This window comes from Corythoichthys intestinalis, chromosome 2, assembly GCF_030265065.1.
Source record: "Corythoichthys intestinalis isolate RoL2023-P3 chromosome 2, ASM3026506v1, whole genome shotgun sequence".
In the NCBI taxonomy this organism is placed as follows: Eukaryota; Metazoa; Chordata; class Actinopteri; order Syngnathiformes; family Syngnathidae; genus Corythoichthys; species Corythoichthys intestinalis.
Window position 1 is genome coordinate 62591580 of NC_080396.1, and position 24724 is coordinate 62616303.

Below are 24724 nucleotides of genomic sequence, written 5' to 3' on the forward strand. Positions count from 1 at the left end.
CCCACATATTAGAAAGACATGGTATTTACTGGAAAATGTGGTCTTTAGATTTGAGAAATATGATCCCAGTGCCATAAGTTTCACATCATTTCTATCAGGCTTACTTGACATTACCACATGACATCAGCAGTTAGAGGAAATGAAAAAATGCTGTGGAAATTTGAAAGGCCATTTATATGACCATTTGTATTCATTTCAGGGGACTTTAAAGAATCCATCACCAAATCGAGTGGGAAAGATTTGTCAAATTATTTTGGAGGGCCATTTGTGTGATTATAGATTACCGTAATTTCCCGAATATAACGCGCACTTTTTTTCCCGAAAATCAACTTGTAAAATCATGGTGCGCATTATAAACGGGTACATGGATGGAGACATAAACCGATTTTTTTTTTTTATTGACACGGCCACATTGTGTTGAAGAAACGTATGCGGCGACCCGTTGCCGACCATTACGGTACGTGACGTCACCATTTTGTTTCGGTAATACTTCACTGTAATCGGCCGAATGATTTTGTCTGTGTTAAATTCTGCTTTTTTCACTCTTCATAAAGCACAGAATTTAGTTTCTTGAACTCATTTGAATCGACGTTTATTGCAGCTCCGCAACTCAGACCATAACAAACCTAAGCACACACACTTCCTGTGTCCATCAACTATATGGTCCCTCAGGAAACTCAAACCCAAATAACAATAGTTCTTATTGTTACTGTCGTGTTGACAGCGATGAGCTCTCTGGGATTTCAGACTTAACGTTCTCACTTTCATTTTACCGTATCAATCCATGGAAGAAACATTCATTCATCATGATGAAACGAGTAAGTTATACAGCAGCCTTTAAAAGAAAAGTCACATCTGTTTTGTTTTCTCCTAGATTCTGGTAAGTTGGAGAAGTTGTCAAATCATATTATTACCGTAAATATTGTCAGTTTATGGTAATGTTTTGAACTACTAATGTGCTATGCTTGTGCTGTGTTTCACCAGTCAGTAAAATGACATTTATGTATCTGTACACGAGCTCTGTTTTCTTGTATTCTTCTATTTATTGGTGCTAAAATTAGGGTGCGCGTTATAAACGGGTACAATAATTTCCCCTAGATTTTACAAGTAAATTTGGGGTGCGCATTATACATGAGTGCGCCTTATATTCGCGAAATTACGGTATCTATCAGAATCTTACTTAGCAGTTCACTTTTTCTGGTTCATTGAAAATTATGACGGACAAGACTCAACTTTTTGAGGGCAGAGAAAATAGTTTATTGTTTTTTTTAAAAGGAGAATAGGCAAAATATGTCTTTTGGGGTAAAGCCATGTGCAAGGCAATGCCCTCGTGCACCATTTCTAGTATAGTCACATCACTTCTGATTTTTGTTATTCAGCAAGAAAAAGGAAGTTGAGGTTGCATCTATTTACGATGTAAGTGTAAGACACTTGACGTTACTGCGCAACTCCAGCAGGAATGAGAGGCACCCACAAGTGGCTTGACTGGGAAAGCCTCGGTTTTCCCTCGATGGTTGTAGGTGAGTTGATAAGTGACTTCAACTCACAAACAGCTCTAAACTAATCCACCGCCATGTAATTGATTAGGCTTCAACACTGACGTAAAATAATTCTCTATAAATGTGACAAGGCTGAGGAGAAAAGAAGTAAAGCTTTCCACGATCGCTTGACATGATGAAAAGTTAGTTGAATGAGCTGCTCATAGACACATGAATTCCGTGTTGCTAGCAGCTCTTGGCAGTTAGCGGGAGCTCTGTCAAAACCATCTTAACCTAATCTTGGCAAAAATCATTTGTACTCCCAATGACATGAGTCAAGAGAACGCACGCACCACATGACAGTGAAATGGTCATAATAGATGAACACGATCAAAGAAAAATATGGAAACACTTCCACAGCTGCATGGGATTGCCAGTTCGACTCCTTCCTTTAAGTCCTTTTCCAGTGAGACCATTTAAGAATGAAGTCAAATAAAGTAAAAGAGCTACATTTTTAAAAACGCTTACAATGACGTTCAATGGTTTGCACTGGTTCTCATGCCACAAAACTTCACAGGTTCAAACATTCTGCTTAGGCTTTGCAAACACTAAATCATTGGTTCATGACTGTTATCAAACTTCCTATTGCCACTAAGTTACTCAAAGGAAAGGAACAATATAGACTATTTATTGTTCCAAAATAACTTTTAAGCATGACATAAACCACTGCTGGTCAGTCATTGTTTAAGCATATTCCGTATCATTGTGTCCTCACTATTTTTTAAAGTATTGCATTAACATTTCAGGATGGAATTCAATGTCTCTTCTTGGTAAAGGTCTTGGACAAGCTATCAACGGTCATCATGAGAGCTTAAAGCCTCTAATTGTCAGTATTACCAGCAGGAGATGACAAATTCCTATTGCCGATCATTCCCTTGTTGAAGTTATTTATTTCTCTCAGCTCTAATTGATGAAGATAAAGGGCAGGAGGCTGTGACTCATAGGAGGGTTGATGTAATTAAAATGTTTATGGGTGGACAATTGCTTATAGAAGCTCTGTGAACACCTTCCCCTCCATCTTCTACATTATTTATCTTTTAGCCAGTGTTATCAAAGTTTTATTTTTGTTTTTCTCAACAGAGTGGTCTAGATTAAACATTGTCTATAAGTCCATGAGGCATGTATATAACACAAAGAGAAACAATGTGAAGACCTATAACCTTACCCTAGTCCTTCCCTTTTTGTCAAAGTCAATTTATGTTCAATTCACACAGATGGCAAACTAATGAGATTAAAGGTGTGTCATCTTGTCGGCCCTTGCTGTCTATTCCTTATTTGAAAACTGTGGTAATCCATCAGGTTTGACAGAAAAAAACAGAAAGCAGGGAGACAAGAGGGTTAGGGTTAGGGTTACCGAGAAACCATCTGTGGAGTCTAAAATCGCTCACAAATATATACAGACATGTATGATACAAAATGTGTCCTGGTAATATTTTTGTATTAATTTGGGTACTAAATAATGTAAACTCTAGGGTCTAAAATAACCCCTTTTGGAATTTTGGTCGAAACCTAATCTCTCGTTCACATTTGGAAACAACTCATAGGAAACAATCTTTAAAAGGGTAGAAATTCTTCAATCGTACAACATGTATTAACTGTCTGATACAAGGTTTAAAGAAAATTTCTTTGACGGGTAAAAATAACAAAATTCAATTTATAGCAATAAGTCCCTTAGTGACACTGAACTCTTACTGCTTTGAATGTGAGTCATCTTACGTAATGAAACTTCCTGTGTATGTACTCATTTTCTCTTCCCCACCTACTCTCTTTGCTGTGTTCAAACTATCGTCAGATTAAGAAAAATGTGCATAGTTAAGATGCTCATTTAACATGAACTCTTGAACTGGCGTACTATTGTTGTCTTAAATGTGCATTTGTTCAATGTTGAAGAAGTGTTCACAAGATATAAATTACTAGCTTAATTTGTTAGAACTTAAGGCTAATAGCAGGACTTGCAGGTTCAATACACATTCTGTTGTATTGAAGGTGTAAATAGCTCACTCCAAGAAGGAATGAGAACAACTAAAGACTTTTGGGATCTTACTGTTCTTTAGTGCTTGATGTAACTGAGACGAGCAAGACAGTACACCAGCCATATATCTCCGTTGACAATTATGAGTGTCAATTTAACACTCCACACACCACAGGATAATCCTTTAGAGACATCCAACAGATGGGGTTTTGCTGACTTGTACCGTGAGAGGGGAAAACTTTCAAATTCATCCCTGTCAACAGAATATGTGTCCTACATTTTAGGAAACTGAGGGCCAAGAATATGTTTCTAAAATACAGTGGTACCTCTATCTACATACGAATCTAATTCGTTCTAGGACCTGGTTTGTAAGTCGAAATGGTTGTATGTCGAGCGTGGTTTTCCCATAAGAATACATTATAATTAGATTAATTTGTTTCACAGCCCAAAAACCTATGCTAAATCCTTAATAAATACTGCAGGTACAACTACAAATAGCAATTACACATAGCAAAACGAAAAAATATACATATATACGTATATATACATATATACACATATACGTATATATATATATATATATATATATATATATATATATATATATATATATATATATATATATATATATATATATATATATATATATCCATTCATTCATTTTCCATGCCGCTTTTCCTCACGAGGGTCGCGGAGGTGCTGGAGCCTATCCCAGCTAACTCGGGGCAGTAGGCAGGGGACACCCTGAACTGGTCGTGAGGAAAAGCGGCATGGAAAATGAATGAATGAATATATATACTGGACTGTCTCAGAAAATTAGAATACACAATATTCTAATTTTCTGAGACAGTCCTGTACATTAATCCACCATTTAAAGCAGGGGTGTCCAAACTTTTTGCAAAGGGGACCAGATTTGGCGTGGTAAAAATGTGGGGGGCCGACCTTGGCTGACGTCCTTTACATAGAACAATATACAGGACTGTCTCAGAAAATTAGAATATTGTATATTCTAATTTTCTGAGACAGTCCAGTATATACACATATATATAAATACCAATCGGAATAATAGTAATATAATGAATCAGGTTCTAATGTGGCGGTTGTGTTTTTCATGCTGGTCCTGAAGGTATCATGTGACTGGCGCTAGAGTGAGAGGAAGAGTGGGAAGTTTTTACATCCTCTTTTCATGTTCCCTTTTTGTTGGCGTAGGCTATGGCAGAAAGTAGCCGTGTTGTGTTGCACAAGTTCTGATATAAATTATTACAAACCTGACAAAGATGGCGGCTTCCTTGCCGATGTTACAATAATAAAAATAATAATAATAATGATAATGAGAGTCGTCCTCAAGATCGTTGACATTTTCCGGCCATATTGTCGAGCCAGTTCACTGACACCCACACCACGCTCATACTTTTCCGTCATTTCGTTCTTAATTTAAATGGTAAGCATGAACTTTTTCCTTTTTTCACCACCTGCACTAACCTTCTTGGGACCTATGTTGACTTGCCTCACAAGAAAATCAGTTGTGGGTCCGTCTTGCCGGGAAACAGTGAAATTGTGACACTATCATAAATCGTCGTGTTTCGATGAAAGACAAATGACAAGTCAAATTTTACATCGGATGTCAAAAGGATCGTATGTTGAAGCGATCGTATGTCGAGGTACCACTCTAGTAGTGAACGATGCAAAATATACACAGTATATAGTGGCTCCCGCTCTCAGTTCCCCACACCTAATCCCACTGTGCAAATACAGAGAGGAAATACCAAATAAAACTGACAAGGGACACACAAGAGACACCTGCCACTTCAAACACATTGCACATGTCCACAGTCTCTCATACACATACACACATGCAAACACACAGCTCAAACATGTTCCAGATGGAGGTGGCTGGTAGATGTAATGCCGTGAGTGCAAGGTGGGGCCCAAAAAGTCACAATACTCTTATCGCTTGCACAACATGGTTGGTGTGTTAGACAGAATGTGTGTTTAGCGCAGTGATTTTTACGTTTTTTTTTTCCATGCACATTTAAAACCACATATATTCTCCTGCTCGTGGGATTCTAGAAATATCAGGGAAGCACTTTCTTTATCTCTTTGCCTGCATTTTGAAAGCTTTTATGACATTGGATGAATCATATTCAGTACTTGAATTCACATTTTGCTTGTTAACTCACAGTGGCTCTGATCAGTTTGTTACAGTGCCTTGCAAAAGTATTCGGCCCCCTTGAATCTTGCAACCTTTCGCCACATTTCAGGCTTCAAACATAAAGATATGAAATTTAATTTTTTTTGTCAAGAATCAACAACAAGTGGGACACAATCGTGAAGTGAAACAACATTTATTGGATAATTTAAACTTTTTTAACAAATAAAAAACTGAAAAGTGGGGCGTGCAATATTATTCGGCCCCTTTACTTTCAATGCAGCAAACTCACTCCAGAAGTTCAGTGAGGATCTCTGAATGATCCAATGTTGTCCTGAATGACCGATGATGATAAATAGAATCCACATGTGTGTAATCAAGTCTCCGTATAAATGCACCTGCTCTGTGATAGTCTCAGGGTTCTGTTTAAAGTGCAGAGAGCATTATGAAAACCAAGGAACACACCAGGCAGGTCCGAGATACTGTTGTGGAGAAGTTTAAAGCCGGATTTGGATACAAAAAGATTTCCCAAGCTTTAAACATCTCAAGGAGCACTGTGCAAGCCATCATATTGAAATGGAAGGAGCATCAGACCACTGCAAATCTACCAAGACCCGGCCATCCTTCCAAACTTTCTTCTCAAACAAGGAGAAAACTGATCAGAGATGCAGCCAAGAGGCCCATGATCACTCTGGAAGAACTGCAGAGATATACAGCTGAGGTGGGAGAGTCTGTCCATAGGACAACAATCAGTCGTACACTGCACAAATCTGGCCTTTATGGAAGAGTGGCAAGAAGAAAGCCATTTCTCAAAGATATCCATAAAAAGTCTCGTTTAAAGTTTGCCACAAGCCACCTGGGAGACACACCAAACATGTGGAAGAAGGTGCTCTGGTCAGATGAAACCAAAATTGAACTTTTTAGCCACAATGCAAAACGATATGTTTGGCGTAAAAGCAACACAGCTCATCACCCTGAACACACCATCCCCACTGTCAAATATGGTGGTGGCAGCATCATGGTTTGGGCCTGCTTTTCTTCAGCAGGGACAGGGAAGATGGTTAAAATTGACGGGAAGATGGATGCAGCCAAATACAGGAACATTCTGGAAGAAAACCTGTTGGTATCTGCACAAGACCTGAGACTGGGACGGAGATTTATCTTCCAACAGGACAATGATCCAAAACATAAAGCCAAATCTACAATGGAATGGTTCAAAAATAAACGTATCCAGGTGTTAGAATGGCCAAGTTAAAGTCCATACCTGAATTTAATCGAGAATCTGTGGAAAGAGCTGAAGACGCTGTTCACAAACACTCTCCATCCAACCTCACTGAGCTCGAGCTGTTTTGCAAGGAAGAATGGGCAAGAATGTCAGTCTCTCGATGTGCAAAACTGATAGAAACATACCCCAAGCGACTTGCAGCTGTAATTGGAGTAAAAGGTGGTGCTACAAAGTATTAACGCAAGGGGGCCGAATAATATTGCACGCCCCACTTTTCAGTTTTTTATTTGTTAAAAAAGTTTAAATTATCCAATAAATTTTGTTCCACTTCACGATTGTGTCCCAGTTGTTGTTGATTCTTGACAAAAAATTAAATTTTTTTATCTTTATGTTTGAAGCCTGAAATGTGGCGAAAGGTTGCAAGGTTCAAGGGGGCCGAATACTTTTACAAGGCACTGTATTTGTTTTGTTTTGCTAAAAAGGGGTACACACTCATATACCGTACTTGTAGAATTACACTCAAGATCGATTTTTTTTCTTTTTTCCTTATGTTCTCCAACTCCTTATTTACCTCCCTAAGACAAACAGTAGAAAAACTAAGCAAACAACATCAGCTTTTCAACACAACGTAGCATAAGCAATCCTATTGTGTATTGTCATGACCTTTGTTTAATCTCTTATGTTCTCACTGACAAGTTGGACAGAAATTATTGCAGAATGATTTTGAAGGAACCTTGAATAATTTTTTGTCTCACTTACAGGGTGACCCAAAAAAAAGTTTACACTCAGTTGACTGCTTGTTTAAAAGCCATTGAAACATATCTAAATAGGTTGTCATGGTTAAGTGATACATTAAGGTCACTCAATGCAGCTGGTAATCTCTCGTCCCTACAATTCCTGTGCTTCTGCTGAAAATGAAGAAAACTTTAGCTGTACCTGAATTGCTGCGTGCCGGTCTGACACCTACTGAGATTGCAGCAAATCTGAGAATATCCAGATGTGCAGTCTACAAAGTTAAAAAGAAGCTGAAAGATACTGGAACAGCCTCACGAAAACCTGGGTCTGGAAGTGACGATCTGTGCGGACCAAAAAGTTGATTGACAAGGTGATATGTGGCCACCCCAGAGTCCAGATCTCAATCCCCTGGATTATAGCATATGGGCAACTGTGGAGGACAGTGCCTGTAAGAAGCCACAAACTTCTGTGGCAGCCTTGGAGAGGTCCATTGTTAGATCTTGGGAAAAGATGACGGCATCCTACATAAAGAAGACCTGTCAAGCGTTCCGCAGGCGCCTGGAGGCTGTTGTGACACTTAAGGGAGGACACATTGAAAAATAGAGTGTACTGTACATGGGCTTTACAATAATGTATAATTTGTGATTCAATTCTAATTCTAAGATGAATAAACATGGCATTTGAGTTGTATTATGGCAGTGTAAACTTTTTTTTGGGTCAGCCTGTATTTTACATTCCCATATTGCTGTTCTGCTTAGAAAATTGATATCTGGATTAATATAGACATCAAATCAATGAATTCATTCCTCGTTGGGCAAACGGTCTTTGTCAGTGTGTCTTTTCAAAGCCATATGGATGATATGTACATCATTTGCCTGTAGCAACAGACATCTACACAGTCATTAAGTGTTAATGACTTACCAGGGGCTCTTTCCCCCTTTGAATGCAGTCTTCCCGGTTGCCAGGTAATGGGGGCCAATAGATCTATGAGGAAGAAACACAGAGGGACAGTGGTTCTTATTTAATTGGTTAACTTGATTTTGGACATAAATACAGAAACCAGACCATTTTACCAAATTTCAATCCATACTGACTAGAAAGTAATCATTTTCTATTCATGTTGTCCTGAATTACCTTTCCTGTGGCTACATATACCATTACCCTGAAAACATTTCAGACATTTTAGCCTTGTTGTTTTAAATGCATTATCATCATTTTGAAACACTGATAACAGGTTTACTCAAAAAATGCTGTACAGATTTTCATGAGGAAATTACATTTTTTATACGCATCTGATTAAGATGCGAGATTTACCTCATATAGTTTCTAATGATCTAGGATCAATCAAAAAAATGCACCTTCCAGAAGCGTTACAGCACTACCCATCTTCTGAAAGTAGCATACTTTGTTTGTGTTATGCTACCACTTTGACAGCCACAGTGAAATCTATTTTATGCCTTTTGGGGGAAATCATATTTTTTTGAAAGGTTAGGGAGTTTATTTATTTATTTATATATATATATATTTAATTTTAATTTTTCATTTTTTTTTTAAAAATAGCTCGAACTAATGTAAAAATAACATGTTACAAAAGCAGTAGTTCTGCTGAATTGCAAATCGTGATATTTAGGTAAGAGATAACATTTGTTGTTAATCAGTGTATAATTACAACACGGCATAGTTCTGGTGAAACGGAATGAAAGGCAAGTCTTCTGAAAGCTGTAGAGGAGCTGAAAGGAATGATTGAGAAAGCAAACTATTTGCTGTTGTTCCGAAGCAAGGAAAGGTGGTGACAAACAGCAGCTGGTCACCAGTTGAAGACCCCACCACCGTCTGCAATGTCACCAAAGAAGTTGTGGTAGGCCAGAAGCAAGAATCAATGCCTGACCAGTGCAAGCATTTTTTTGTCAATTTATATAAAGTTTATTTCAGACTATATATAATGTCTTTATTATATAATCAAAATGAAATCATTAAGGCTCTCCTAATCCTGCACAAATGAGTTGTTTTCAACTTGAGCTTTTATTTCATTTTTTCTAAACACTGCCTAATTAGGAAAACCCCAAAGCCACAACAATGTAATTCTCATGAGCACGTTGTAACATTTGGACATGAAATGCTTTGACTGGTCCTCATGATGCTTTCTGACAATGATTAAGTACGTCAGAATTCAGATTTCCCTGTAGATGAAAGCTGTCTCAACATTGACCTTCAATGGGCTGTAAAATCCTGCAGTTTCTTGCAGACCACCATCGTCTTTGTCTGCGCTGTTTCTGAACCCACTTTGTTTTTCCTAACAGACACATAAGGCACCGTGGAGGAAAATAAACAGTCCTGATGTGCACGACAACACAATTGTGTTTCATGTGTGTCTGAGTTGTGTGTGAATGCTCACACATTAATTTGGTTGCAGTTTCAGGGAAAGAATTTTTTTAACTGTCCCACTGAGGTCATTTTTTGGTCAGATAACATTTTTCAATGAACAGTTTCATTTTGATGGCAAAATATACTGAGACACTGTAATTTGGTAAGTTGAACGCAACAGTATACAGTATAAACCAATCCCGCTGAATGAAACAACGTTTATCAAACCGTATACAGTGGACCCTCTTGACTTGAGCGCAAACCATTCCTCCGATGTTACCTCTAAATAATAATCCAACACATGATTATCAAGGTTACATAATCTAAAAATAAATAAATAAAAGTACTAAAACAATATTATTTATGTACAGACACTGACCATGAAGGCAGAAGTCTTCTAACACGAACAAAACAAAATTTTAGATGTAAGTAAACTGGGGACATGGTTAATGTTCACTTGTAAGTACAAATGATTTGGATGCATTTCAATACATGGTGGGCAGATGGGGATTCTGTTAATGCGAGATGCTTGTATGCTCCCTAGCAGGACGCCGAGACACTTGGGGAGTCAAAGCAAAAGAGAGAACTCGCATGCCACCTGGTGGGATGCCGAGTCACTGGGACACGCCAAGCAAGAGAGAGGCTTTTCTGATTTTCGCCCATAGCTTGTATCGTGAAAATTTGCTTGTATAATGAGACTCATTTTCCCACATGACAAGGCTGGTACCGTGAAAAACTCCTAAGGTGCTCGTATCATGAAGGTCCACTGTATATTAGACTTACTGTGTGCTGCTATTACTGGTGTCCATGCATTCTTACCCTGACAGTGGTAACACCATTGTGTAACAAAGGTAGATTTAATTTTAGAAGACTTTTGAGCTCCACAAGTTTTGTTTCGAAAATAGGAGTAAAAAAAGTGTTAAACAGGAATGGTTCATATCTCTATCATTGATTTTTTTGCTTGAACCGGCACTAAAATATTCAGCCTACTTTCCAAGAGCTCCACCCTGTGTGAAACAAGGCTGACCTCCACTAGTAATCCACAGTTCCTCTGTGTTTAATTCTCAAAATGTCACCACATGATAGGATTCAATTTGAAGCCACCGTCAAAGATTAGTCACAGGTTATGGTTCTTTGATCACTGACATTGTTTTTAATCTGTCAAGATTTAAAAATGGTCACAAACGCAAATTGTCCTTTCACTCTTTTGAACCTGGTCCTGATAACTGGCAGCCAAACCACTCACGTGTGCCAAAACCTTTAAGAGACATAACCTTTATTCTTGTGCCAGACACTTATTCAAAAAGCACCAATGTGCACTTAATAAAGTTGTGCAAAAGAGGCACTTTGATCGGGCCGTCTTGTACTTCCTGACATTTATTCTCTTAAAATCTACAGTATAACCAATCTTTGCTTAGATGCCTGCTGTTTCTTCCATGTATTTGAACTTGACATTCAGAATAAAATACAGCCTTTTCATTTCCAGTCCATCCATTTCCTATTGCGCTTGTCATCATTTGGTTCACACGTCAGCTGAAACCTATCCCAGACGATTTTGGGTGGGAAGATTACACACTGTAATAGTTACCAGCCAACCGAAGGGCACTTTCTATAGTGCAGATATACAAGCTATTTACACCAACATTAACACCAACATGCAATTTAGAACAATTAATCAACTTGCGAGACAGGAACCCTCTAACACATGTTAGCCACTCTCATGTCTAGTTAGTGAATGAATATTCATGTTTGAATTTTAAAATTTTCTGTACTTAATTTTATATGCTGCTTCTCCTTTTCAGTGTGATGGAAAGCTGGAGCCTACATCTTCTGACTTGGGGGGGAAGGCTGACACGGTCACTTAGTGGGAATCAAACACATGCTGCATGCAAAGACGTCAGGCATGTAAACCTCTTCACCATCACAGTGTAAAACATCCCTCAATCCATTTTGTACAGTACTACTCAGTGGGTTCAAAATCATGGATGTGTTGGAGCATATTCCAGTTGACTTTTGGGAAGGATGCCACGCAGGTACCGTCATTGCCATGGAAAACAGAATGCAAATAGAATAAAACAGTGCTGTTTTAACATTGAATATACAGTAATTATACGCTATCACCATAATTCCCTACATTGCTTAAATATGATGAAAAGTTAAATCCACATTTGTTTGTTTATTTTTTTTTAAGTGATTGCTGAGTACAGTTAGTCCCCAGGTTATGAACAAGTTCTGTTCATACGCTCGGACGTAAGCCGAATTTCCGTGTAAAATCAGAATTAACCCTTTAAAAATTCAAAAAACTACCCATAAAGTCCAAAAATATTGTATTTTGTTTAATGATGGAGGATACACTGCCCTCTGGTGGCAGCGTTGGGTCTGGTTGGACTGTTGTTTTGTATGACTCAGGAGCAGACTCAGACGTCTAACATGGAAGGATTGCTGCACTCTGGTTTGACCAACATAAGGTTATAAGTTGTTTCAGCTAATATATGTTTGTGTATGCATTTGTAATATTAAAATTTATATTTATAGATACAGTATAATAATTTGTTTAGAGCTACAGTTTGTGGAGTTATGTGTGAGCAATTTGCTATGATAATTCTAACTACATTAGCATCCGTAGCACTTAAGTTAGCAAACATTTGTTAGGCAAATTAGGCTGATATAATCGATTAAATTTGTGTCGTTTTGAACATGAGTGTGCTTAGATGTCTTACAGCTTTGAAGGAAGTAAAAACTTTTAAAAACAAAGTAAAAACAAAGCACAATTGCTTTGTTTGCTGTCTCTAAAGCTGAACAACTTAATGTTTAGTGAGGACAGAACACATCATATTAATAAAAGTAAAGTAAAAAATAAGATCCTGTGAGGTACAATTAAGGTTTTGCTTATGCGACTGAAAAAAACACACAAAGTCAAAAGCGCATAAGTCAAGTATGTCATAACCCAGGGACTACCTGTAATAATATACTGTATTAGGTGTATGAAACCAAGGTCTTGTGGTCCACAAACTACATCCATCCATATATTTATGTTTCGATTGAACATCTATGTAGAAGTTATCATTCGCTTAACTTGTTCGACGCCAGTCCAGGTCACAAAGTATGTGTTGTGATGGTAAAAGAGTGAAATTGACATTGAAAATTCCTATTGACGAAAACACTGTTAAAATTGTATATTGTGATGGCGCTAAAAACCATTGAAGCAAACTAAGACTGCAACAACTACTCGATTAAATCAGTTAAAATGTATTAATAAATTAGTTGCCAACTAATTTGATGACCAATTTCACCGGCAGCTATGAACAGTCCTGTTTGGGTCCTTGTTTGTGTGTAATTATGTGCGCATATCAGTGATTAGAGCAAGAGAGAGGGTTCACCGTTACACTCAGGTAGGGTTGCTGAATGAATAATATTACAAAGTGTCGAGAATTAGATTGTCTTTTGTGTTGTTTGATCCGGTGTGCCTCCGTCAGAGGTAAGTAAATGAAGCCAATTGTATTGTTTGTATTCTTTGTTAATAAGACATTACTACTTAGCAGGGAATGCTAAGCAAGTTAGCGATTATGCTAATCAGTGTCTTATGTGTGTGTTTAGGAGAAGCATGTTAGCACATATTATTGTTAGACAGTAAACAACACACACAAACTCATTCATATAACAGCTTCAGTACAAACTCACATTCAAACTGTGAATTGTCATACAAGAAGAGTGTGCTTTCAAATTGGATTTGGATTGTATTTATGAACAGCTTTGATAATGAAAACTGATTCGTTAGAGTCTGCCTACTCCTCAATTGATTTTGTTGTTTAGTTTGTTTAAAGAAAATGAAAGAGTCAATGACACAATTTATATCAGCGCTTTGCCCACAAGAAAAAAAAGGCAGTAAGCAGCACTTTTTCATATTTGAATGAACAGGACTTTTGAATGATCTATGTACTGAGAAATTGTTTTTATACTCAGAACCTTTATTCAAAACGTTAACACATTTTATGTACTTAAAACAGTCCAGTTGTGGACTACAGTTAAGTCAGAAAACTGTAATAAAATATTATTTTTGAAGGAAACAGTGCCATGGACAGTTGCTGGCTGATGACTGGCACATCTTGAAAGTACAGCCTTGTGTTTTGCAAACTGTCAAAAAATGCTCACAGCTCCACTTTGATAGACAATCTTTGAATATTTTTTAAAATCAATATTTCATGTCAGTCATTCAACAAAATAAATCTCATCGTTCTTTAGAGTCCCTCGTTTCGACTGACCCATTTGAATTACAACACTGTTTTTGCAGTAGAGCCAATTAAACGTTGGGTGGAAAACTGTGCAGAAAGTTGAAATTTCAATTTCAACTAATTCATTTTCAGTGAGATCTGAAATGCTATAAATCTCCGCATAAAATAAAACTCCAACGTGCAATAACTCTTTTTTAAAGACTGATAAATATGCATGGCCCTTTCCACTTCAAATGAAACAAAGATGTGTAATATATCTTGTTTCATAAGTGAATCCCACTGACACATGCATGCAGATAGAGATCTTGGTCTCAATGTACTATTTCCTAATAATCGGTGAAGAAATTGCTGTCTATGTAGGGCCATTGCAATTGAGTATTAAGTTAGCCCCCCCCCCCACTGTGCCCCTGCGGTGACATAAACACAGCAGTTGTTCCCAAGATGAATGTTCAAGCAGTGAAGTTTCAAAATCAAACATGTTTTTAGTCAGTTAATTGAGTCCACATTGGAGAAGGCCAAGCATCCTGGAGAGATGCCAAAATTGGTGTGGAGATGGGGTCCAGCAAAAGAAACCCAGCTGTACTTGTTTAATCATTTTATCTTACATTTTTAAAATATTGTTTAACTTTTATAGTAGAATTGTTGTGATACTCACATGCTTCTTGGTTGGAACTTTGAAAGCTGGAATCATTTCAAGTTCCGGCAAATGTTACCAATGCTACTAAATTCCCGTAACCTGTAAAAACAGGTTTAGTTTTATTGGTTGATTTATGGGCATTCTACCTTCTAGTGTTGTTATTTAGCAAAGTTTTTTAAGATCATTAGGTATTGATGGCTGCAAGATGTTTCTGAAACACTTTGAACATTCCCTATTTTATAATTAGTGGTCTCCTCTAATGGTGTACCGCAACCAACACGTCACTTTTGCTCATCAATATTCATGAGGTTTGCAATTGTTCCTAGGTGGGTCAACCTCCCGTTTGTCCCTAATAGTAAAATGCATGGAAATAGTGTATGACCGAGATGTTTATTGAGCTAAACCTAGCAAATCTGTCCGAAAATGATGTCCCTGGTGCCAAATTCACTGGTAAAGATGTGGAAGAACATACAAATGTTCAGTTAAAGAGATGGCTTGAGTGTCGAGGGCTGAAAAAGATGGGGGGAAAGAGCCAACCTAATCCAGAGTTAGCTTTTTTATCGACACCTTTTTCTTGTGTGCATTGCCTTACGCCACTGACAATGACATTCTCCTGCTTCAAAAATCTATCCTTTACCGCCATATGCCCTGTCTTTCTTATATATTATATCCTCTGGTTGTCTTACCTCTCTGACCGTTCTTGGGGGCAATTGACATTGCCCAGTGACAGCCAACGAACTAAAGCCGTCCCGACTAGTCGACGTTGTCGACGTCATCGATGACGTAAATGTGTCAACGGGCAAAACATACCGTCAACGGGTATTGGCGGGTTAAAAAAAAAATTACATGCGGATAAAGTTTAGAATGGCGGGCGCTCGCGATGCAAGCGGTTGTTACTAACACACCCAAGGGGGCCGCTGTTATTTCAATGTGACCGGCATTGTCAGATTGAGCAAAGAGGAAGAAAGTGGGCAAGCGAGAGAGAGGGAGCAAAACAGAGGGAGTGAGATCGGTGAGTTTGGAAAGTGCGCGGAGTTCAGTGGCTGCTGCCCCTGCGTTTTTGTTTTGGACAATAAAAGTATCCATATAGAGCCATCCGACGCCTCTCGGTGTTTTTATGCACGCTGCCGCCTTCCTGAGGAGGACATGGGCCGAACCGACAACAACGAGCCAAGTGAATCGCCGGTTCACTCCTCTCTATGGTGAGGAGTTGAAAACACCGCCAATTACCAAAAAGGGCAGAATTGGTGACACATGAAAGTGGCATAAAGCCAAAAAAGCAGACCAGAATAGCCAGAGCCTGGAATAATTTCAAGGAAAATATGGAGGGTGCCACTGTGTGTACTCTTTGCAAAGCTGAGCTTGCATACCACGGTAGCACGTCGGCTATGAACGAACACTTGAAGCGCCGTCACCCAAGTATAATTTTCCAAGACAACAAGAAACAACAAGCTAGCGGATTGTAAGTCCATACAACTTTCTAACGATTTATTAAAATGGAAGTTACCTTTATGTGCGTCGTACCAACGTGCATTTTTATTTAATAAAATAATTAATGTATGTATAATTATATATATATATATATATTAGGGCTGTCAAAATTATCGCGTTAACGGGCGTTAATTAATTTTTTTAATTAATCCCGTTAAAATATTTGACACAATTAACGCACTATGCCCGCTCAGACAGATTTAAATGTCAGTACAGTGAAAGGCCAACTTGTTAATTGTGTTTTATGGAGTTTTTCCGCCCTCTGCTGGCGCTTGGGTGTGACTTGCATATGTTATGTGGCGTAATGTCGCCCTCTGCTGGCGATTCAGTGCAGCGGATTATTTGGGTTTCGGCGCGCTTTTCTGACGTGCTTATATGTCGACGCGAACTCACACTAATAGACAGTGCTATTCAGACCAGCTAACGTCCGCATCCAGTATTCAGTGGCAGTTCTCATAGCCCCATCACACTGTTTGTGTCTAATACATGCATCGCTTGTGAGTTATATTCCTCCTTTGTTTATATTCATGAGCATTAGATAGTTATTGATGATGAGTATTTGAATTTGTTCACATATATGGTGAAATGCAGTTACATTGTTAGATGCTTGTGAGCTAATTGGCTAGTGCTACTGCTTAAATGGACACGTGTGTGTACATTTTATGTTATTTTGTGATTTATGCAAGTTATTGACACATTGCCTTGTTATTTTCAGTTTTACAAAAATACAAGAAACGTGCTCCTGTCAAAAAGAGATGACTTCAGTAAAGCCCATGCAACTTTGCCACACCGTCTGATTTCTTTTTGGAACTTAAGTTCGCTATCTGTCAATTTGTGTACTCACACACATTGAGGACAGAATAGGGCTACTAGTTTATTTTTTGATTGAACATTTTACAAATTTTATTAAAACGAAAACATTAAGAGGCGTTTTAATATAACATTTTATCCATGGATCACTTTAACAGAATGTTAATAATGTTAATGCCATCTTGTTGATTTATTGTTATAATAAACAAATACAGTCCTTATGTACCGTATGTTGAATGTATATATCCATCTTGTCTTATCTTTCCATTCCAACAATAATTTACAGAAAAATATGGCATATTTTATAGATGGTTTGAATTGCGATTAATTGCGATTAATTACGATTAATTAATTTTTAAGCTGTTATTAACTCGATTAAAAATTTTAATCGTTTGACAGCCCTAATATATATATATATATATATATATATATATATATATATATATATATATATATATATATATATATATATATATATATATATATATATATATTTTTTTTTTTTTTTTATTATTAAATTTATTAGGATCATGGAAGCTCCCACTTGGGGAACATATGTACATACATCCTGTATATACATAATGAAAATATATATGGAAACAGCAGTGGCCTGCTTACTGTAATCCATGACTACACCAATGTTAGTCACTTTATATTATAAAGTATCATTGTGTATATACATATAGTAGTATACTATAAAATTAATACTATATATTTAAGTTTTGTTACTGTGAGAATATGTGCCTCTCATTCAAAATAGTTGTGGTAATATTTCAGTGTGCCCTCTACTTTATCTATTTTCAGGTTAAAACAAACAAAAGTTGAACAGTTTTTCCCCTCCCCCAAAAATGCGGAATGCACACCAGAAAAAGCATCTGAACTCACACAAAGTATTCTGAAAATGGTTGTCCGGGACATTGCAATTCATTTTAACATTTAGAACAATATAGACATTGACATACCACAAAAAGAGTAAGAAGAGGTGAAGTCTCAGTGTTTTTCATTTCATTTTCTTTTTTTTTTTTTTTTTGCACTAGTTAATGCCAGCATCATTTGACCTCATTGTTTGTGACTTATTATTGATTTATTATTATTATTATTTATTATATTGATTTATGTTATTTATTTATGCGTTAAAAGGAATGTAGGTGTTCAAAAATGTTTTTTTGTGAATAAATAAGCTTCAACAAAAATTTCATTATTAAAGTAGTAAAAAAAAAAAAAAAAATATTAGATTATTCGACTAAACGTAAAAATAGTCGGCTGACTAATCGGGAGGAAATTAGTCGTTTGGGACAGCCCTACAACGAACACTTTAAATTTTTTCATTAATAACGAATCTTAATTCTGTAATTCATTTACTCTTCCCCCCTACTAAAGTTGCTTTTTTTTACAACAGAAAAGGTAACAACAGTGGCAGTCAGATACCACTTTAATTTTTTTCAGGTCATTTATTGTCAGACAGAAGCAGCACGGCCAAAAGCCACGCTAAAATATTAAGTAAAAATATCAAAATGGCGTACCTCTTTGTCCTCTGTAGGACCATGGCCCCCAACAAAATGTTTACTGCATATGAAATGTGAATGGCTTCACCTTACTGTCATTAAACTGGTCTTTTGGATGTCTGCGCAAGTTGATCCATTCTTCACATTTTTCCTTCGAGTTTTTGGTTTTGGGAAATGTATGAAGAAAACATACTTCATACGTCGTAATGTCTAGAGTCGTTTCTACAAGTTCCATAACAGCAGTGTTTGATCGGCATGTTCTTTTTTGAAAGATTACTGGAGAAAACAAGCAGAAATAACATGGATTGTATGCGAGGGCGTGTTTATAACGACCTACTTCCACGTTACGATGGCAACGTCACTTTCTAAAAATAGCATTCGTGCGGTACTCTACTGAATGGTGGTGTCTTCTGTAATTTGTGTTACTAAATTTGGTTTGTGGCCTCTAAAGTGCTGTAATCCTATTATTGAGGTGCATACCATTTTGTTCACAAAGGACAATGATTAGACATTTATAACGTCATTACATACAAGTGCTTTAGTAGATCATACAGTGCATTATAAAGTCATTTGTTCAGCTTACCTCCTTGGATTCGCTCCTGAGAGGTCCTAGCAGAAGAGAGTACATGACATCTTTGCCCCCCAGGAAAAGACGGTCACGGTACTCATCCAGATAGACAGTTGAAAGTGAGAGTTGGCCATGATGACCGCTGAAGATAGACGACCTGTTGGCTGATAATAGATCTGTATGCAAAAGAGAAAATATTCAGCTTATTAGTCTTGTTGCTATCAGGTACAAGAAGTCTTGTAGGGTCAAAGAGTCTAAAGTTTTGTTCCTGTGCTTAGGTACGTTTTTCTATCTCTCTGTTCATTCATTCATCTTTTAAGGTGCATATCATCACAAGGGTCTCGGGGGTGCTGGAGCCTATCCAAGCTAACTACACCCTGAATTGGTTACCAGGCAATTGCAGTGCACAAGGAGACAACTAACCGTTCACACACATTGTTTTGGAAATTTTATTCAATTAATTTAAATTTCTGTTAACTTCCAATTATACGCAAATATATTTTTTAAAAATGCATAGGCCCTATTAAAATCATTTGCTCCAACAGTCTTTGGTAAGCTTTACTTCAAAATAAATTACTATGGTTTTATATGTGTGCTTATTAGCAAATGCATACGTAGATCATTCAACTAATGTGCATCATAGAAAATGCAATTAAAGTACATATAGTATTATTAAAATTCGGAACACCCACTTTTCAAGTTCTCTTTAGTTTCAATTCCAATACTTAAGTACATTTAGTATCAATGAATTACGTTTGATATTCAAGTACAGGAAATATCAAATACTTTGATACTTTAACCAAAAGTAATCAAACCGGTGACGGTTACATATACAATTTTCAGTTGTATTTTTTTTTTTACCCAAATATCACTTCCAGGTACTTAATACACGACTGCATATGTACATGTGCATACAAAATGTAGTCTTGTCAAACATCCCCTTGATGAATTAATTGAATTCGGATGACCAATCTGCAAAACTTGAGGTTAGGAGCAGTTCATTAGAATGGAACACGTGTCACTAATTTATTTCTAAATGTTTGTTATATTTTCTCATCTTTGCATTCACAACCTGTTGTTTGAACTTTTTCCATGCATTCATGCACATCTGGTCTTAACTCCATAGAAACCACATGTAATGGGTTTACGAGTAATAATCTTTAGTGAGATGAATTCTTACACAAGTAAAGGGAATTCCTGCAGGGATGCATACAGTATCAGCATTAAGCTTTGATCCCAAATCAGAAGTTCATACAGTATTTAATACTATCTTGCTAAGTTTTCTGCAGTCTAACAATAATTCTTGGAGCATGTTCTAATTGACGTCATATTTAAATAAATGATATAGTAGTAGTAGTATATTAGTAAAATGATGAAAACTTGACATTTATCCTACTACATTATGTTAATGTTATTTATATGATATTTATTTTATATCCATCCATTCATTTTTGATCCAGGACCCTTAACCAGACTAAAATGCAGTACTTTAAAATACTATTATGCTACATAATTATTGAAAACATTTAAAAACAGGCAGATGAATCAACAAAACATTACTCATTTGTTCATATCATTGCTGTCCAATGAAAAACAAGTCCAAATGTTCACGCTCACAATTTGTCCAACAAAAACACAAAATAGTTATTTTTTTTATATGTTTCACATTAAAAAGAAAAAACTCAACTGTTTTTCATTGGACAGCACCAATAAATAGTATTACATTTCATTATAGCAATATTATTATTATGATCATCATTTTTCTTTCTTTTGATTGGTTAGTAGATATAGTCTTTCTTTACAGTAAGGTTTATTTGAAAAATAAACTAGATGTACCAAATATGGTCTTTGTCTGATAGAGCTCCACAATAAATCCTAGCCACAAAAAAGTGAAACCCAATGAACCAAGACCAGGAAACATAACTCCCTCCGCGGGATGATGTTATCAAGCTTGCTGTTTGAATCCAATAATACTAAATCAGACTAGGCAAAGTAAGAAATGAAAATGTTTGTGGCAAATAAAATACAATTGAAGCCCCTGCTTAGCCAGAATCTAGTTAATGGACTGCAGGAGAGAGCTTATGCACCTGGTTATCCCCCACCCAATCTGGCAGAAGATAAATTCTAGCAAAAACTCAGCAGGAATGCCAATGAGTAACTTGAACTCAAGTTCATCATGACATGGGCGTCTCCTCTCATTCCTCACACACACACACAGACATACACGCACACGCAAATACGAAGACACACACGCACACAATTGGTGCAACATTTCAGAAAAGACCCATTTCTGTACATAAATCACACACATACAAACATGACCATGTTTTAGGAAATCCAATGCAGTCCCTTATGATTTGTTGCAGACATCCTACTGTGTCCCCACAATGACTTTTAAGAAGCTGTCACTATGATCTTTGGCGCATTATTTGTACAATATGTCATTGCAGCAATAGCTCTCTTGCGTCATATTGATGAAATACAAATGTGACCAACATAGAAACAAAGGCAATCCCAAATATCCAAGCATGATCTGTTTTCATTTATTGTTACTTTATCGTCGGGAAGAGGTTTGATTCAAGGAGCTACTATGTTAACTCTGGCTTTTTGCCCCCAGCAGGGTCACCCATCTGCAAACAGGTCATAGGTGAAGAAACAGGCCAAGCACAGATCAAATGATCTTTCATAGTAACAGAAATATTTGAATTTACGTTTCACTTGCCCGGACACTGGTCACCCCTTCTGCGCCCCTTCTGGTGCCAGGAGTAGGAGCTCGTTGGCGAGTGGCAGGTGGCCGTGCCTGCATCCGTATGGTGGTAATACTCTTCTTGAGATTGGTCAGACAGTCTTGCACTCTGGAGTTGTCCATGTTGAGAGAAGAAAGTGCTTGTACATTGGGGTTCACCCCTGGTAGATGAGAAGGCCTTTGGGTGGGTCGGCAGGGCCTAACTGCTTTTGGTGCTTATGCAACCGGTCTGCATGGAGCCATGCCGCATGGCAGGCTAGGGCACTTGACCACTAAAAAAACTTTAGCTGCCAGCGCGCCCTCTCGAAGGCATCAGGAAGGAGGTTTCCATGCACCGCACACAACGGACCTGCATGCACCCGTGACACTCACTTCCCGAAACCTTCATTGCCGATTCGTACCAATGTAATTGGTCTGCATGGAGCTGCACGACGTTATCCGTCCCCCTCGTCTAGGTCAGGACTTGCACCCATGCAGGTGGCGAGCACGCTTAACCACTAAGCCAAAAGCCGAAGCTTGCAGCTTTAGCTGCTAGCAAGCCCTCTTGAAGGCATTGGGAGGGAAGTAACTATGCACCGCATACAACGGACCTGTGTGCACCTGTTACACCTGTGCCCCAAACAGCAGCACAGCGTGCCCATCCTTTTTGGACTCCTTGGCGGAGGAGCTGCTCTCCTGGGAGACTACCGCTCACCTGGGCAATGACAGTGAGACCTGGAGGGGCATGATTGGAAGATTGCCCTGAAGATCAGAATTTGATCTATTGTTCTATTTTTGGACTTTCTTTGCTGGTGACTAAATTTTCATAATGAACACCATGTTCAAATATAAGGTTGTCCGTATATGTACTTGGCATCAAGACACCCTGGGACGCAGTTCAATGGATGACTTGGACAGGCAGATAAAGAGATAGGCGGGACCGTCAACTGATCACCACCTGGTTGGACCAAAAAGAAGAGCTTGAAAAGTAGGCATCCTCTGCAGCACCAAACCAAATTATACTGCAAACTTTCAGAACAAAATAATATATAGTACTATACTAAGAACTTTAATTGTTCAATCGTGTCATGGGACCCTTAACAGGAAAAGCCAAAACGCAGAATTTTCATGAAATCTCATTCTTCTTCAAATGAGTAAAATGTGGAGCTCATTGAATAATTCCGGCAAGATCAAAGAGCATTGATTCATTCCTTTTTTTTTTTTTACTTTCACTTAATTAAGTACATTTGCATAATCTAATGTAATCCAAGCTACTGCTTTTGATAAAACAAAAACAGATTTTTTACTCACTTTCATAGAAACAGTATATGTAAAGACAAGTGCAGACAGAAACTGTCATTGCAATGCAAAACCCTCTGAGTGTTTGGACTGATCAGCTTTCCATCGATCTCTCATCACTGGGATGATGCATGAGCAAAACACTCATTGAAAAAAATAGTCCCTTGCCACTCAGTGGAGCACTGACTGAAGCACAGGGGCCAAATGTCCTTGTTGACACCTTGTCCATCAGTAGAGCTTCGCAGACAAAAACAAAAGAAATCTCCACCCATTTTGCTTTGCTACAAATTCTTTTCAAGGATGATAGGTTCTACTCTAGCTGATTTAGGTTGAGAGGCAGGGCACACCTTAGACTGATTGTTTGTCAATCACAGGAGTGACACTTGGAAAACCTTTAAAAGTTACTTTAACACCTAAGGGTACTTCAGGTTACATATTTTGTTGTTTGTTTTTTTCAAATCCATGAAGGCATCTCAGTTTCTTTACTCACTTCTATTTTCCACAATCGCTTAAAGTCACCCCTTAGTTAAACTGTTACAGTGAGGTAAGTAAGTAATTGAACACCCTGCGATTTCTCCCACTTAGAAATGATGGGCGAGTTTGAAATTTTCATGGTGGGTGTTTACAATGTGAGAGAAAATCTGAAGAAAAAAAAATCCAGAAACCACAGTGTACGATTATTTAACAATTTATTGGTACTATACTGCTACAAATAAATATTTGAACACATGTCTATTAGCTAAAATTGTGAACCTCAAAGACCTGTTAGTCGCCTTTAAAACGTCCAACGAATAAGTGGAGTGGAGGTTGACTTTTTGACCTGTTTGAGGCGGTTGGCTGCATAGAAACACCCGTAAAACCCATACAATCAGGAAGCCTCCCAATTCCTAATATGGTCAAGAACCAAAGAGGTGTCCAAAGACACCAGAGACAGAATTGTAGACCTCTACAAGGCTAGACAGAGTTACGGGGCAATTGCCAAGCAGCTTGGTGATATACAGGAATTATTAGAAAATGGAAGAAGCTAAACATGACTAGCCTGGTTCACCAGACTCACCGCTGTTCCAGCTATTGAGTCTGGCCACCATTCAGCGGACTTGCGCGCGGACATAAACATACAAGGATAGTGGGGTTTATTCAACTTGGCTAGCGCGAGAAAGACTGTTGTCAATGACGTGTGTCGATATGTTTTTGGTAATTTAAAACTGATTTTACTGTGGATTGGAACATATTCTCGGCTCTCCTGTTCGCCATCTGTGTTGTTGTGGAGACGACTTCCGACGCGGAAGAGTGACGTTGCTCGTTAAGAATACGTCACGCAAATAAATGAATCTGACTGGACGGTTAATTTTGTTCTTGCTCGAGAGGCCGTTAATGGGCTGGGTCCCAGACTATTCTCACAGAGAACAGTCTGGCCGTGCCAGGCAAAAGCATGACTGTCAATCTCGCTCGGACTGGGGCTCCATGCAAGATC

The 24724-nt window shown here is 37.9% G+C and overlaps 1 protein-coding gene across 1 annotated transcript in view; it reads right to left on the reverse strand.

Moving 5' to 3' along the window:
- Positions 1-24724, reverse strand: part of sema3bl (sema domain, immunoglobulin domain (Ig), short basic domain, secreted, (semaphorin) 3bl) — a 97403-nt gene that overhangs the window by 53634 nt on the left and 19045 nt on the right. Inside the window, exons 2-3 of the mRNA XM_057826017.1 lie at positions 19242-19402; positions 8541-8603 (exon numbers count right to left, since the gene is read on the reverse strand). Of these exons, the coding sequence (XP_057682000.1) occupies positions 8541-8603; positions 19242-19402 (224 nt within the window). The remainder of the gene's footprint in view (positions 1-8540; positions 8604-19241; positions 19403-24724) is intronic.